The following is an 18,434-nucleotide window of genomic DNA, read 5'->3' as shown; positions in this document are numbered from 1 at the left end:
TAATGTCAGATTTAAAGTTACAACACTTCTTATTCGTTTCTCTTGCTTGGCTTCCTCCTCCTCTTGTTCCTCTTCTTATTTTTCTTTCTTTCTGATGAATCTTAAAGGAACACTCCACTTTTTTTTTTTTTTTTTTTTTTTTGAAAATAGGCTCATTTTCCACCCTAGAGTTAAACAGTTGAGTTTTACCGTTTGAATCCATTCAGCTGATCTCCGGATCTGCCGGTTACCACTTTTAGCATAGCTTAGCATAGTTCTTTGAATCTGATTAGACTGTTAGCATCTCGCTCAAAAATGACCAAAGAGTTTCAATATTTTTCCTATTTCAAACTTGACTCTTCTGTGATTACATCGTGTACTAAGACCGACGGAAAATGAAAAGTTGTGATTTTCTAGGCCGATATGGTTAGGAACTTTACTCTCACTCCGGCGAAATAATCAAGGAACTTTGCTCCCGTACCATGGGTGCAGCAGTCGCAAAAGTTGATTTTTAAAAAAGGAATAAATGAATAATAAGTGTTGTAGACCTGTTTTTAATTAAGTTGTTATTCAAATAAAGGTTTTGGAGTCAGATTGATGATATCAGATTGTTTGCGTGTTTTTTTTTATTACTTACCCTGTAACTACATGAAACAAGAGTGTAGCAAGCACCACTTTAATTTACAGCATGCAATTTCACACTTACCCTGTAACTACATGAAACAAAAGCATATTTCCCCATGTATTAAAAAAAAGATTGCAACAGTTCTTTCTATTTGCCTTTAAACAACTTAATAAGTGCACTTTCTCACTAAATTGCTCCCAAATGTAAGACTGTTGTCTATCATAACAGTCTAAGTACCCCTTAGTTCTAAAATACTTACAGTATAAATAATTTGTTATTTTCCTGGTTGTTACCCCTTTATTCCCAAGACTTTACATATTGTTCCCTTATACTTACTTACTTACTTGCTTTATAGGTACACTATAATTATCGAAAGTTACACTGTAAATTCGTTGTAATTATGCAGTACTTTCCAGGCTGTACTGAGGCGTTACCTAAATTTTCTCTTTAAATTAAGTTTATTTTTCTTAACATATGTGTGTGAAGGTACTGAACAATGGGTTTGTGACGTTTTTACTGTCTGTGTGTGTGTGAGACAGGTCTTCGAGGTGCTCCAGGATATTCACTAGAGCAGGCCCATCACCTCCCCATTGAGATGGATTCACTGATTGGTGGGTTTGACTTTTTTTTTTTTTTTGTTAAATACTTTCTTCTGTCCCAACCTTAACTAAATTAAGTGATCCATTCGAACAGTAGGTTTATTTCTCTGAAAAGTGGCTTTGTGGTGCTTTAAAAGCATCTGTTTTGATGAGTATCCAAACTAAAGCGACACAGCAACATTGATTCAACCATGAGTTTGGGGTGTGGCTATCTGTTTCTCCCACCAATAGCAGATGTGAGGAGTGTTTAAAAGGCTTGTTTGAAAACAGTAATTTCTGCTTATTTGTTATAGTGGCTGCGTCTGAAAGATAAAACTCGCTGCCTTATCAGGCAATGACTTTGTAGGCAGCATTTCCGCACGAAGGCAGCTCACAAAACTGATTTCGAACACAATTCAGAAGCAACGTAATGGTTTATAAATCCACAGCAAAATAGAGCAAGCTTTGGTGAAAACTAAGCAAATATTTAAAGACTACAATAGTAATTACTCGCTAGAAATGACATCAGAAGTAGAACACGTACATTTACACACAAACTGACCACCAACCGCAACTTTCAGACACTATCTTTTTTTTTTAGCTCATCAGAATGGAACACATATCTATAGGATACATGTATGCTGCCTTCAAAAATCAATCAGATGAAGGTATCTCAGGAGATAGGAAGTGAAGCTAACATTGGATTCGGACATGCTTTGATGCCTTCCTACCTTGGAATACATTCTCCGAAGGCAGCATTTTTAAGCTTTTGGACGCAGGCAGTATTAGTGACAACAAAAGTGCATGCTTTACCATTAATAAAGAAGGTATACTACATATGTAATTACTAAGTACATTTGAATTTTGCATATTTATTTACCAGTACAATTGCTTATTACATTACACTTCACCTCTAATAAAGTCTTGTACATAGACTACTAAAGTCTTGTAAATACCCTAATGTTAAATGTTTGTGATCAGTAAAAAAAAATACAAAAATCTTTTATTCATAGAGAATGCATTAAATTGATCAAAAGTGACAATACATATATTTTTATTCTTAAACATGATTTCTATTTCAAATAAATGCTATACTTTTTAGCTTTCTATTCATCAAAGAATCCTAAAAAAAAAAAAAAAAAAAAAAAAAGATTGGATGAATCACTGGAGTAATGGCTGCTGAATATTCAGTTTTGTAATCACAGGAATAAGTTACATTTTAAAATACAAAACAGTTATTTTGAATTGTAATAATATTTCACAATATTACTGTTTTTACGGTATTATTGATCAAATAAATGCAGCCTGGGTGATGAGAAGAGACTTAAAAACATTGCACTGACCCCAAAGTTTGGAATAGTATTGAATCTCTTGAATATTGTAATAATTTAGACTTATTTACTTATTAAATATCTTTTTCATTTATTACATGTCTATTCCAGCGAACAACTCGGGCACAAACAAGCGACAAATCACTGACCTGGTTGACCAGAGCATTCAGATCAACACTCAGTGTTTTGTGGTGACGGCAGATAACCGCTACATCCTGGTGTGCGGCTTCTGGGACAAGAGTTTCCGCATTTACTCATCAGACACAGGTAAGAGACATTAGGGGCTTTCGCATCGGAGGAACCTTTTCATAGTTCCTAGAACTATTGGCTGAAGTACCCAGATTTTGTCGTGTTCGCACTGCAGGAACTAACTAGAAATTATTTTAGTTCTATGAACTCCTTTTGGGGGAACTAAATTAGCTCCTATTTCAGAGTAAGGTCTAAACCAGCACTATAGGAACTATCAATGACGTGAGTGTACAGTAGGTACGGAAAGTATTCAGACCCCCTTAAATTTTTCACTCTTAGTTATATTGCAGCCATTTTCTAAAATAATTTAAGTTCATTTTTTTTCCTCATTAATGTACACACAGCACCCCATATTAACAGAAAAACACAGAATTGTTGACATTTTTGCAGATTTATTAAAAAAGAAAAACTGAAATATCACATGGTCCTAAGTATTCAGACCCTTTGCTCAGTATTTAGTAGAAGCACCCTTTTGATCTAATACAGCCATGAGTCTTTTTGAGAAAGATGCAACAAGTTTTTCACACCTGGATTTGGGGATCCTCTGCCATTCCTCCCTGCAGATCCTCTCCAGTTCTGTCAGGTTGGATGGTAAACGTTGGTGGACAGACATTTTTAGGTCTCTCCAGAGATGCTCAATTGGGTTTAAGTCAGGGCTCTGGCTGGGCCATTCAAGAACAGTCACAGAGTTGTTGTGAAGCCACTCCTTCGTTATTTTAGCTGTGTGCTTAGGGTCATTGTCTTGTTGGAAGGTAAACCTTCGGCCCAGTCTGAGGTCCTGAGCACTCTGGAGAAGATTTTCATCCAGGATATCCCTGTACTTGGCTGTATTCATCTTTACCTCAATTGCAACCAGTCGTCCCTGCAGCTGAAAAACATCTCTTAGGAACCTTAAGTGCAGCAGAATTTTTTTTGTAACCTTGGCCAGATCTGTGCCTTGCCACAATTCTGTCTCTGAGCTCTTCAGGCAGTTCCTTTGACCTCATGATTCTCATTTGCTCTGACATGCACTGTGAGCTGTAAGGTCTTATATAGACAGGTGTGTGGCTTTCCTAATCAAGTCCAATCAGTATAATCAAACACAGCTGGACTCAAATGAAGGTGTAGAACCATCTCAAGGATGATCGGAAGAAATGGACAGCACCTGAGTTAAATATATGAGTGTCACAGCAAAGGGTCTGAATACTTAGGACCATGTGATATTTCAGTTTTTATTTTTTGCAAAAATGTCAACAATTCTGTGTTTTTCTGTCAATATGGGATGCTGTGTGTACATTAATGAGGAAAAAGATGAACTTAAATGATTTTAGCAAATGGCTGCAATATAACAAAGAGTGAAAAATTTAAGGGGTTCTGAATACTTTCCGTATGTTGATTGGTCAAACACCAGCACCTGGCATTTTTAAAAAGCTGTGTAAACATATTTACTTCACGAACATGGACAACAGTGATAACAGCATTGACCTGTTGTCTGTAGGGTTGTGTTCTTTTCTCCGCCTCGTTGATTTGTAAAACTTAAAGTTGCTTTAGGAGATTTTGTGTCTTAACCCTACTTTTTGCTATTTTTGTGTTTACATTCCATCTCCGTTATCATGAAACCCACAACACAAAACAAACACAGCTCTGATCACGCCGTTTTCCATCCACCGGTTTTTAGTGTTTGTAAATGCTGTGCTTAAAGACGCCACTGTCAGACGCTTCACAGTTCCTATTCCTGGTGCGAAATCAACCAGGAACATGGCCCGGGGAGAGATTAGTTTTCAGGGAACTATCCCAGTGGCTAGTTCCTATAGGCCTAACTAAATTCCTAGAACTATTTGGTGCGAAAACCCCTATTCATAAGGGTATAGTTCACTCAATATGTAACGTTTTATCATCATTTACTCACCTTAAATAAAAGTATCCTGAAAATAGGCTATAATATGTTTGTATGTTATACTTCTGAAGCTTTGTGTGAAATTTAAGTTGTTGTTTACTGATTATCTTCCCCTTCAGTAGCCTGTTAATTCCCTTCGACCAGATCAAGTCAGTGAGTTTAACAAATTCCTGAATTAATCATTTTGTAGTTCAGTTATGTGAACTGAATCAACTGATTCAATAAAAATATCTGAAAATAATGATTTATTCACGAATACAAAGTTCTGTAATAAAACTCAAGATGGCGCAGGCTAAGGTCCTTAACTCAATCTGCTTGCAATCACATCATTCTTTATAGGGCACAGCTGATTGTTTCATGTTGTATCAGTAGCCAATGAGCTCTCTGCTCAACATTCAGCTTTTGCTGTAGCAGTTTGCAGCGCGCTTTCAGAAACACTCCACCTTCCCCAGCTCCACCTGCATAGATCTGCTACGGAAAATTCATGTATGCTTGTAACACAGTTCGTAAATGGGAAGAAGGAGGCGGGAACCGGCGAACATTCAACGTAACTTTAATTCAAAATAAACAAAGAACAAAACGAAAGTAATGCCGGCAGACCCTCGCGGACGTCTGCCGGCCACACAAACATAATAAAACATAAAATAAAGTCCAGGCCTGGTCCTCTCTCGTCCTCCACGGTAGTCGCTACTCCTTTTATGCTCCCGGAGCTCCTCCGTGACGGACTCAAGGCCGGTGCGCCTCCCAGGTGGAGCTCGTTAACACTCGCGCCACCCTGGTCGCCACATACCCCCATCGCCCCTCGCAGGCCGGGGGGTACTCCCGAGACTGCGCTCTACTCCCCCCCCCCCGGGGCCTGTCTCGGCGGCCGCAGCACCTGGGGGTAAGGACAGACGAGACGAGAGAAAGGAGACGGAAGCAAGGGGAGCGACAGGACGAGAGCGGGGAGAGAGGAAAAAGAAAAAAAAATTCTTGGTCCGGTTCCCCGACACACTGCCGCTTGGTCCTCAGCCTGCCGAGAGGCTCTTCTTCGCGGTGCCATGCGGTGGCACTGGACGATCGGTGGACGGCCCGATCCTCGACCGCCTCCTGGCGGCCGGCGATGGCTCCTCCGACTGAGGGCAGCCGGCAGCGAGTCCCCCGTTCCCTGCTCCTCCCCTTTATAGCGGACGGCAGCAGGCTCCGGCCCACGGCGAACGGCGGCGACTCCTCCGCTCCCTCTTGGACGGCAGCCACCCCACCTCGTCCCAGGGGCACGGCCTCGAGCTCTCCGTCCCACCTTTCACTAGGCTCCAGTACCACCGCCTCGGGCAGCCTCTCGCGGTCTTCACTCCCGCGCTGCCCGAACTCCGCAGCACCGCGATCCCCCTCAGCAGCGAGGGCTCTCCGACAGCATGTCCCTCCTTCCTCCCGGGTTTCGGCACCAATGTAACACAGTTCGTAAATGGGAAGAAGGAGGCGGGAACCGGCGAACATTCAATGTAACTTTAATTCAAAATAAACAAAGAACAAAACGAAAGTAATGCCGGCAGACGTCCGCACAACCATAATAAAACATAAAATAAAGTCCAGGCCTGGTCGTCTCTCGTCCTCCACGGTAGTCGCTCCTCCTTTTATGCTCCCGGAGCTCCTCCGTGAGGGACTCAAGGCCGGTGCGCCTCCCAGGTGAAGCTCATTAACACTCGCGCCACCGGCCTTGCGCCGTTCCCTCACGGCTCTCGCCCGCCCTGGTCGCCACAATGCTATATTGTACAGCAGCAGAATGTCTTAACTGCTCAGTAGCAGCAGCAGCATAGCAGATCTATTCCATCAAATCCAAACATATCAACATTACCATGCCAAACACTCTGAGAGTTATGACAAAAATATTTATCTCAAAAACTCTCATGAAATGTTTTAGAACACTTTTCAGAAGACTCTTACAGTGCAGTTTTGTGATACTTTTATGGTTCTTTTTTTGTAATTTTGTAGGCATCCCCAGTCTTCATTCACTTTCATTACATTGAAATGAGTGGCCAAGATGTTCATGTTTATCACTATGACCAACATATTTGTTGACTCTCCATGTGTTTGTTTGCAGGCAAGCTCACTCAGATAGTGTTCGGTCACTGGGACGTGGTCACATGTCTGGCACGCTCAGAGTCTTACATCGGAGGCGATTGCTACATTGTGTCTGGATCCAGAGATGCCACTCTGCTGCTCTGGTACTGGAGTGGGCGCCACCATATCATAGGAGACAACCCTAACAACAGTGAGTGACAAATGAACTTGAGCACAATAACACCAATATTAAGCATACTGCTTTATAGATGTTACATTAATAATGGAGGAGATTATTAAATATTATTATAATGATTATATTTTTAAATTTTTATATTAATCACTGTAGTAACAAAACCTATTATTGCATTACTAATGAATGCATTATAGCTCATAATTGTTCCACGTCATCTCTCTAATGAAACCCGAAAGCTTTTTTTTTTCTTTTTTGGTAACATGAGCTGCAAACATGTTAACAAGAAAACAAGTCTGCACGTCTGAGCTTGCTTTTGTATGTGTTTTGCAAGAAATCTGTGCATTTGCACCGTTGGTGTGTATCAGATGTATTGTCCTCTTTGCGCGTTGTTTCTACGTGTCATGAGCTGTGGTTTAGCTGAGCGTGTTCTCTAATTAACTTCAGTGATGCTCAGACAGTTAATTAAGGATTTCGGCTCGACTGCCTCCAATTAGCGAGGTACAGCCTCGCTCCTGTTTTCAAAGCAGAGGAAACAAAACTCCCATGATATTCACACACAACTGCTCACTGTGTGCCCTCACAAAGGCGACTAATGGTCTGTATGCTTAAAACTGGTGGGAATTATGAACAAGAACTATTTATATATTTAATGAGGAATAAACCTTTATCAAGCCCGCGGTACACCAATCTAGTACCAATCTGGTGTCATTATGCCATATGCAGTATGATAATGTAATAATTTCAATACCACTTAATTACAGTCATTTCTGAGAAAAAACTAATGAACGCTATTTGTATGTAATTATTTTATAATACTTGTATTATACTTTATAATACTTTATATCATAATACTTTGTCATTATTAATATTTACATGTATTTCATTTTACGTAAAAAAAACTAGTTCAAAATGTTTCTACAGCAGTATTTTTTTATTATTTTTTTTTTTTTATTAACCACCTTCTTGCAAAACATGTACAAGTGCAAAGGTACATAGTTATGATTATACATAAACTTTAGTAATATTACTGCATTTTTAAAGCATGACAAGAAGAATAAAGAGAAAAGAAATGGAAAAAAATAATTTATATATATATGGCATCTAATAGATGAATGTTTTAGAAATGAACAGTGCCCTCTAGTGGTGTATTTCAGAACTATCTTTAGTAGCATTTTACAATAAGGTTCAACAAATTTCATTAGATAATGCAGTTATCACAAACTTATCACAAACATATCTATCTATCTATCTATCTATCTATCTATCTATCTATCTATCTATCTATCTATCTATCTATCTATCTGTCTGTCTGTCTGTCTGTCTGTCTGTCTGTCTGTCTGTCTGTCTGTCTGTCCGTCCGTCCGTCCGTCCGTCCGTCCGTCCGTCCGTCCATCTGTCCGTCCGTCTGTCCACATGATGCAAAACTTCCACAGTTACACAAATGTAACATAATCCTTTGGTGATCTAAAGTGGAATGCAGACTAATTATATAAAAACACAGGCATTTTTTAAATATTCCCTCATTATATATTCCAGACTTGTAGCCAGAATTCTTTGAGTTTGTTAAGATGATATCAGTGTAGCAGGAAGTAAAGAAAAACAAACCCTCATCAGAGTGTTTTTTTGTGTCAATGATAAGTTCAGCTGTGCCTCATCAAGCTTCTCAACACTGCATATTTTTTTATCTGTTCCTCAGTGTTGGGACAGGAACTTCCATGAATATTCAGCAGATATCCGAGTACCGGCCCCCGCGGCACTCCGACATGGTGTAGAAATTGATTTCACAGATGCCCGTGAAAGCCGAAGTGTGTCTTAAATGTGCAATGATTAAAATCCCGTCCGGCTCAATCAAAGCCCCGGTGCTTCACGACCCCAGCAGCCGTTCTCCAATTTACACCTCTTAATTGTGTTGCTGTACCGTTGGGGGTTAGCGCGAGGGTTTAGAAGGGCCCGGTGCGGACTGATTAAATCTTTTGTGGTGAAGGTGATCTGGGATCTCCCGAGGGATCCTGTGCTGACACACATCCCCACCCAGATCACTGACAGCTGCCAGACGGGCCCCTGTGGAGAACTCCGTGAGTGAACACGGGACCATATTGATGAAGGACTGAGTAACCTTTGATTGTTCGCCAACTTTAAAAAAACATCTGCATTTGGAGCCGTCATTCTATTGATTCCTGGGTTCATTTAACGCTGCCCTGCATGCAAGGTAATGGCATGTGTCTTAATTATGTGGAAGGTAATGAACTTAGTGTTAATTAAAAATTGAAAAGGTCTCAGGCATTTAATGGGATGAACCTGTAGTTGTGAGCTTTGTTTTAGAAATCCCTCTGCCTGTACACCAATTAGAACATACAATGTGGCCACTTATAGTCATGATTTTATGCCGGCATGGGAGTCGAGCGCTCTAACAGAGAGACTCTCGTAGTCTCTAGCATCAGTTGCTAGAGTGCCTCTTGATATCAGGGGAGTGAGGTTTACACAACCAGCTCTTACCGGCTTATGTCTGTTACACCAACACTGAGCTCCTTGCCACATTCAAGTAGAGATTACTGATTCATGAACAAATAGTTCATTGAATCAGCTTATCCAGTTTTTCATCCAAAGAACTTTATAGTTTATTAAAGTTATTATAGATTCAGTGTTGTTTAAAGTCATATCGTTCCAAAAATGGTCTTCATGTGGAGATTTGTATTTGTCGCTCTTGCATGCAATTGCAGTGGACTGGGATTGAGGCTTACAGGATTCATAAAGGACATAACAGTACAATAAAAGTAGTCCAGAAGTTGTCTGAACTCTATGATGAATTTATGCCAAATTTTAAGTCTCATTTACTGAAAATCTTGACATTTTGACATCAGCTCCAGTGTTGAGGGTAACGCATTAAAAGTAACTTGAGTTACGTACTCGGATTACTTTTTTTTCAAGTAACTGCATTACTTTTAAATTTACAATAAAATATCTGTTACTTTTTCAAATAAGTAATACGAGTTGCTTTATTTTCCTGTGTATTGACTGACATCTCTCCTGTGGTCATGTTGGGAGAAATCGAGAGCAAGTGTTGTGTGCGCTGTGTAAGCATGATGGTTATTGTAGTTTTAGACTAAATGTGAACATTTACTCATCTCACTTGCACAAAAACAGTCAGTATTTCTTTAAAATGAATAAAAACAGTGAAATGCGATCTCAGAATATCGCACAAAGCTGCAATAATTAAATATATTAAACAAATACACTTTATGTATTTAATCTCACTTTATTAACAAATGTCTTTGCTGCTAATCTTCGATGATCCAATTCAACCATACTAATAAGCAAAAATTACTTTAGATAAACATCAGCTTGAAGCTTATTTATTTCACTTTTGGGTGTGAAAGGGCCTTTACATTTGCAAAAAAAAACAAAAAAACTTTTTTGTTGTTATGAAAAAATAAACTAGCACAGCCCAGGTGAGAAATAGTAATGCAAAAGTAATGTAATACATTACTTTCCATAAAAAGTAACTAAGTAATGCAATTGATTACTTTTTTAGGGAGTACCTCAATATTCCCAGACAGCAACATAGTGTCGGCCCACATCTGGTCCGCATGTAATCCACATGTACCAGATGTGGGCTGGATCTGGGTCACACTATTTTGCTGTCTGGGTTGTAATGCATTACTTTTAAAAGTAACTTTTCCCAATGTAATCCCTCCTGTCCGAACCACCCGCTCTAATGGCGCTTTTTTGGTTTCGGATTCGTTTGGCATGGCTTGGCTTGCTTTACTTTCGGTTTGCTTTTCCGCCGCAGTTTATTACCGCTTCATAGTGGGTGGGATTATAGACTGATCATTATAGTTGCACCGCCTCTACTGCCGTGGATCTGCTCCTTGGCTACTAACGGGTCTGCATCTCATCTACTGACCACAATATACCCATTTATTTTTTCAATTTGCTTGCAACGGTTGTTTGAAGCAAGTCGTTTAAAAAAAGTCGCGCAGATGACACTGCAGTGGCTGTTACTGACTATTTAAATCTAGCGGGTTTGGAGTCTAGTGTTTCACTGGTAGTGACGATTCTCTCTGACCAATCAGTGATCTGCAGTTTTTACACATCACATTTAGTATCGACACGCATTGACGCATTCAAGTAGAGATTTCTGATTCATGAGCTAATAGTTCAATATAATCCAATTTACTAAAATAATTATTAAATTTCTCCTTTTGTGTGCCACAGAAGTCAAATGTGTTTGAAATGACACTATATGCACAAGTACTGTAAATGATGACAGAATTTTGGACCATTGAAACACACACACCTTCTCTGAAAGCGATGTTTAATCCATCCAGAAACATAATGTTGATCCCCACGGCTAATAATTACTGTTTTGCTTCCTCACTGCACAAATCAAGCTAATTACACCACAGGCCCCGTTTGCCTTATGGTTGAATTGCTTCTCTAACTTACTGCAGTGTGTACAAATATAAGAGTGTGTTCAAGCGTGATGGGTACAGACCCAGGGGGCCGAGCAGTTTAATGATTCTACCTGTTATTTCTCAAATGAACTGCTTTGGAAATTGCATGGGATCTTATAATAAGGAAAATGCAGACATGATAGTTTATATCACATCTTGGCAGATTTTAAATGAGTTTTTCACTTTTTCCAAAATGAGCCGTCCAGCTGGTGCTGGGGTACCACAGGTGTTTTTAAATGACCTCATATCACCTCTTCCCTCCCCTTCATCCATCATGTGACAATGTATGGGGTCCAGAGGCTGTTGGGCCAATGCCGGTGATCATTTGGAAGGGGACGCCTCCTTAAGCAGATGTTCTCTAGTGCTCCTGACCTGCTGTGTGGTTTCCTCACATCGGTTATTGTGATTGTGGACTTGTGTTGTATTCTGACCAGAATTACTTTCCAGACACATTCAGATTCATTTATTTTGGTCACATGCACTGTTAGAATCGGCTAGAAAAACAAAACAAAAAAACCCAAGTTGCTTTTATATCAGTATAGCATGTACAGCAGGATCTTGTGGGAGTACTTCTATTTTTTCTATTTTGAATTTATTTATTATTTTATTCATGATTTCATTTATTTTTGTACTTGTTTTATTATTGTTGTTATTATTATTATTAATATAATTGTCATTATCATCATCATCATTTTAATTTTAAATTTCAAAATCCTAAAAGTCTAAGTGCTTCTGTTTTATTTATGTATTTATTTGTTTGTTTATTTATTTATCATTTTCATTTTTTTATATGTCAAAATCCTAGAAGTCTTGGACCACTAATGTGTATGCTTCTATTTATTTTTATGTATTTATGATTTTGCTTATTTTTTGCTATCTATTATTATTATTATTATTTTGTGTGGTTAAAGCTAAAACTATAAGATGACAAAAATGCTTCTATTTTTGTATTTGTTTTATTTTGACTTAGTCATAATTTCGATTTTTTTAATATCATAATTTCGACATAGTATCTCATAATTTCGACTTTTTATCTCATAATTATGACTTTTAAAGTAATAATTTCGATTCAGTAAGTCATAGCTTTTACTTTTTATGTCATAATTATGACTTATGTACGGAAGAGGATTAGGGCCAAGCAATAATAAAAAAATAAAACCATCTCGAGATTAAAGTTGTTAAATTTCGAGAAAAAAACTTGTTAAATTTTGAGAAAAAAGTTGAGATAAAATGTTAAGAATAAACTCGTTAAATTACGAGAAAAAACTTGTTAAATTTCAAGAAAAAAGTCGAGATAAAATGTTGAGAATAAAGTCATTAAATTAAAAGAAAAAAAGTCATTAAATTACGAGAAAAAATTCGTTAAATTATGAGAAAAATGTTGTTAAATTTCGAGAAAAAAGTTGAGATAAAATGTTGAGAATAAAGTCATTAAATTATGAGAAAAAAAGTCATTAAATTATGAGAACAAATTCGTTAAATCATGAGAAAAATGTTGTTAAATTTCGAGAAAAAAGTTGAGATAAATTGTTGAGAATAAATTCATTAAATTATGAGAATAAAGTCATTAAATTACCAGAACAAATTAGTTAAATTACGAATTTGTTCTCATAATTTATCGACTTTTTTCTCATTATTTAACAACTTTAATCTCGAGATGGTTTTATTTTTTTATTATTGCTTGGCCCTAGTCCTCTTCCGTACTTATGTATTTGATAATTTACATTTTGTTTTTCTTATGTGGCAGAAATGGGCTTCCATAATGTTTTTATTTTATACTTTTATTAATGTAGTTATAATTTTATTTTTGTAATCTATGATTATTATTACTATTATTATTTATTGTTATTATTATTATTTTAATTTAATATTTCAATATCATAAAGATAAAATCCTAAAAGTCTAAGACCACTAGTGAGAAAACTTCTTTCTTTTTTTCTGTTTCTATTTTTAATTTGTTTTATCCATTTACTCTAAAATTTATATTTCAAAATACTAAAATTCTGTTAAATTTCCTGTGCTCATTTGTAGGCGATTACCCAGCTCCCCGTGCGGTTCTGACCGGTCATGACTATGAGGTGGTGTGTGTGTCAGTGTGTGCTGAGCTGGGGATTGTAATCAGTGGAGCAAAAGGTGAGTGAGAAGAGCATTGTGGGATATGAAATCATATGAGGCAGTGTGTAATTCACTCATCATACATCTGTGTTTGTCAGAGGGGCCCTGTCTGGTCCACACCATCACTGGGGATCTTCTGAGGGCTCTGGAGGGCCCTGATAGCTGTGTGCTTCCCCGCCTGATCTCCGTGTCCAGTGAGGGCCACTGCATCATCTACTATGACAGGGGGCAGTTCTGCAACTTCAGCATCAACGGCAAACTGCTGGCCCAGATGGAGATCAACGACTCCACACGTGTATGTTCTTAACTCTTTTCATTATCATACAGTACACACGCTGGTCTGGTTACACTGATAGAAAACATGCTAGTGTAAAATGAAGCATGTGAACCATCTAAATCAGGGGTGTCCAAACTCGGTCCTGAAGGGCCACTGTCCTGCAGAGTTTAGCTCCAACTTGCCTCAACACACCTGAACTGAAGTGTCTAGTATACCTAATGAGACCTTGATTAGCTGGTTCAGGTGTGTGAACTCTGCAGGATGGAGGCCCTCCAGGAGCAGGATTGGACACCCCTGATCTAAATGAACTATTTAGATTTCTAAAGCAGTGCCTCTGTGGTCTAGTTACTAGTATTGCCTTATGGCAGAAATACTGTTTGTCGAAGAAAAAAAATGAACTGAAAGTGAATTCTGGTAAATGAAAAAAAAACTTTAAAAAAAATGTTTTGTTTTAATTAGTTAAATATAAGAATGTATTATTAAAATGAAAAGTACTGGCTCAAAATATTATTGTAGTTTGACAGACATAATATTTTAATTAATACATAATTAAATTCATTAGCAGTGTTGTTGTTGTAATAATAATGCTGTTTTAATATTCCAGTTGAATATATTATAAACATTACATTATCTATACAGTACATTTATATATTTATTATTAATAATAATAATAATAATAATGTGTTTAATTGGAAAACATTCAAAACATAATTGTAAAATTATAATTATATTTAATACATTTAATAAGTATATTTCATAAAAATATTGTTAATAGTATTAATACTATATATCTTTAAATAGTATATAGTAAAAAACCCAAACTTTTTAAATGTTTTTTTAAGTATCTTATGTTCATCAAGTCTACATTTATTTGATCAAAACGAGTAAAAACAGTATAATATGATTACAATTTAAAATAACTGTTTTCTATTTTAATATATTTTAAAATGTAATTTATTCCTGTGATGTCAAAGCTGAATTTTCAGCATCATCTTCAGTGTCACACGATCCTTCAGAAATCATTCTAATATGCTGATCTGCTGCTCAAGAAACATTTCTTATTATTATCAATGTTGAAAACAGTTGTGCTGCTTAAAGGATTAGTTCACTTTCAAATAAAAATTACCTCAAGCTTTACTCACCCTCAAGTCATCCTAGGTGTATATGACTTTCTTCTTTCTGACAAACACAATCTGAGATATATCTGACGCATCCAAGCTTTATAATGGCAGTGAACCGGAAACAACGAGTATGAGCTGAAGAAAGTAACTCCATCCACATCCATCCATCATAAACGTACTCCACACGGCTCCAGGGGGAAAATAAAGGCCTTCTGAAGCGAAGTGATGAGTTTGTGTAAAAAAAAAAAATCCATATTTAACAAATTATAAAGTAAAATATCTAGCTTCCGCCAGACCGCCTTCCATAATCAACTTAGAAAGAAAGTGTAACTGACGCAACATGAGTTGTGCTTTTTTCCTAAGTTGAATACGGAAGGCGGTCTGGCAGAAGCTAGATATTTTACTTAATAACTTGTGATAATTTTCGTTATAATTTTTAAATATGGATATTTTTCTCACACAAATGCATCACTTCGCTTCAGAAGGCCTTTATTAACCCCCCGGAGCCGTGTGGAGTATGTTTATGATGGATGGATGTGGATGGAGACACTTTCTTCAGCTCATAATCAAATACTTTGAATGTTGCGATCCTATCAGACTTATGATAGCAACCTGAATCATAACAAAGCACTGTTCGCCAGAGGAGAACTGGCCTCCCGACTTGTTTGCCACCTGTTGGTGTTTGGGTTCCTTGCCGCTGTCGCCTTTGGCTTGCTTAGTTGGGGACACTTGACATTTGATATTCAACAGTGCTTTAATCTGCCTGCATTGACACTATTCTTTAAGAGAAATTATGTACCAGTTATCAATGTAGAGCTGCTTTGACACAATCTACATTGTAAAATGCGCTATATAAATAAAGGTGACTTGACTTGACTCATTGGTTTCCATTCACTGCTATTATAAAGCTTGAATGCGTCAGGATATTTATTAATATATCTCAGATTGTGTTCATCAGAAAGAAGAAAGTCATGTACACCTAGCCATCCTTGAGGGTGAGTAAAGCTTGGATAAATTTTCATTTGAAAGTCAACTAATCCTTTAACATTTTGTAGGAAACCATGATGCATTTTTTTCAGCAAGTTTATAAGTACAGCGTTTAATTGTAATAGAAATCTTTTGTAACATTATACATATCTTTACCGTCACATTTTATCAATTTAATACATAAAGTATAAAAAAAAAAACATCTTACTTACCCCAAACTTTTGACCGTAGTGTATCAGTAATAATATTTGGAAACTGGCTACCTAGAACAGGAAATATCTTTCTAGTTACTGTGTTAATGTAAAGGAAATGGTGCTTTGATTTGAACGAGCAGTATTTCATACACTCAGGCCGTCCTCCTGAGCAGTGATGGGCAGAATCTAGTGACTGGAGGAGATAACGGGGTGGTGGAGGTGTGGCAGGCCTGTGACTTCAAGCAGCTGTACGTCTACCCTGGCTGTGACGCCGGGATCCGAGCCATGGACCTGTCACATGATCAGAGGTTTCGCTTTTTACTGTATACTTTTACTACACAAATACAAAGCAAACCCTAAACTGGTTTCAACCTGACGCCGTCTTCTGTGTTTCCAGGACTCTGATCACGGGCATGGCGTCCGGTAGCATCGTGGCTTTCAACATTGATTTTAATCGCTGGCACTTTGAGCATCAGAACAGGTACTGAGAGCGATCAGCCAACCAGCCTCGGATGGTGACGTGCCATTACAGGAAGTGATGTAGCAACAGAAAACATGTGGAATGAAAGAAGTTGAAGAAATCACAGCGGTTTAAGAGATGTCAGCTGCTTGAGCAGATGTATACATGTCTCAAACATGCACAGGAGCGATTGAGATGACTACTTGAAAATGAATCGAGAGAGCACAGATGGAGGCCAGCATAGTTTTTTTTTTTTTCTTTTCATAAATTCACTAATTATTTTATCTAAATGTCATCTGAGCCAACAATATTCTTGTTGAAAACAGCCTCTTTACTTATAGTCCTATCATTTTAACTGACAGTAACACTTTGCATAGAGCCTATAACAATATTTTTATGAGGTTTATTTTCTACTGGCTTCCAGTGTATTTCACTTTCGGAACAGGCCTTCGGAACAGAAAAGCTACCTAAACAATAAACAACAAAACGTCCTTTCTCTGATGCTGAGCTCATGCGGTAAAATATCTTTCAAACTTGTCTCTGAGGCTGCTTTCTATTCTGCAACTGAATTGTTTGTCCTGTGTTCATCCTTTTTGATATGATTATAAAGAGAAGAAAAAAAGAGAAGCTCTTTTGTTTTAATGTGACGTCCTGTAATGTCCGTTCAGTCATTCTCCTAATGTGAGGATGAATGGTTTGTCTATTGTGGATGTATTTGATTTCAAATTGTGAGCCAGATTGTATCTGGACTTCTTGATGGAAGATGCAGCGTTAAGACATTGTTTTGGTATCGTTTGCAGTCCAGGAATACTCGACATGTCAAGCACTAAATGAGGATCAACGCTGATGGTGCTGGAATAGATCCACTGGGCAAATATCATTGTAATTCTTGTGCAATTTTACCATTTAAAATTATATATATGGTTTTACATCATGAGAAGACAACAGTGAGGTTTTTAAACCAGTATTTGCACTTTTAACTGATTTTTTTGTTTTGTTTTGTTTTGTTTTGCTGTATCACATTCGAATACATCAAGCCGTGTACATCTCAGAAAACATCAGTTGTTAAACTTTTATTTTTCACAAGATGTCACAATATTTTGAGGATGAAGAGGGTGCGCTAAACATCATTTGTTATATTCCTTTACTCTATTAAATTGTCTACTGCCATCAAGATCTTTCAGAATTGCACTTGTAAACAGAAAACAACATTGTAAAATCACTGCTGTAAGCAATACATTATGTATGATTAATGTGCATCTTTAATTCTATTGCATAATGTAAATCAAATCTATTACTCAAGAGTTTATCGAAACTAAACTATTTTTAATTGTTTTAGTGCAAATATGTGAAATATTCTGCTGTAAGAAGACAAAGCATTGAGTTTTTTGCCAATCCACACAATAAATACGGTGCCATATAGTTACCATTTTATTTACAAGAATAGCATTTAGATTTGATATACTGAGCAATGGTTATTTTTAAAACCTTAAAAATGAGTTTACCTTAATGTCATGTTTATGTTGAAATGCCTCAGATTTCAAATGATTTATTTGATTTGAACAGTTTCCATCAGGAACATTTACATTGCAAGTAATGGTGCCTGCTAATTCAGCAGATGTGTTTAAGTTAGTTTCTTTTTAGTTCAAACTGTTCAGTATGTCCTAGTGAATCATTGTGATGAAATGTGTTAGCCTACTTTTTATTTATAATAAAAGATGATGAAATGTACTGCAACGAGTGGTGTTCCCTTGCATTAGTGCATACAAATGGTGTAGTGCGCTACATGTGCATTCGAGAGTAAAACAATTGCCCGGTTTCACAAACAAGGCTTAAGGCTAGTCCCAGACTAAAAGGTATGTTTGAACGGTCTTAACAGAAAATAACTTGCACTGATATATCTTAAAGGAACACTCCACTTTTTTTGAAAATAGGCTCATTTTCCAACTCCC

At 37.3% G+C, this 18,434-nt stretch overlaps 1 protein-coding gene across 1 annotated transcript in view; it reads left to right on the top strand.

The window, feature by feature from the left end:
- Nucleotides 1-18,076, top strand: part of nbeab (neurobeachin b) — a 377,709-nt gene extending 359,633 nt beyond the window's left edge. The window contains exons 50-56 of the mRNA XM_067364674.1: nt 1,144-1,215; nt 2,625-2,780; nt 6,719-6,889; nt 13,360-13,461; nt 13,542-13,738; nt 16,179-16,330; nt 16,420-18,076. Coding sequence (XP_067220775.1) covers nt 1,144-1,215; nt 2,625-2,780; nt 6,719-6,889; nt 13,360-13,461; nt 13,542-13,738; nt 16,179-16,330; nt 16,420-16,510 — 941 coding nt within the window. The 3' untranslated portion in view covers nt 16,511-18,076. The remainder of the gene's footprint in view (nt 1-1,143; nt 1,216-2,624; nt 2,781-6,718; nt 6,890-13,359; nt 13,462-13,541; nt 13,739-16,178; nt 16,331-16,419) is intronic.
- The last annotated feature ends 358 nt before the right edge of the window (nt 18,077-18,434 follow it).

The sequence above is a fragment of the Chanodichthys erythropterus genome, chromosome 17 (assembly GCF_024489055.1).
Source record: "Chanodichthys erythropterus isolate Z2021 chromosome 17, ASM2448905v1, whole genome shotgun sequence".
NCBI classification, from domain to species: domain Eukaryota; kingdom Metazoa; phylum Chordata; class Actinopteri; order Cypriniformes; family Xenocyprididae; genus Chanodichthys; species Chanodichthys erythropterus.
Note: the sequence above shows the minus strand (reverse complement) of the source record. Positions and strands in the feature narration are given on the sequence as shown.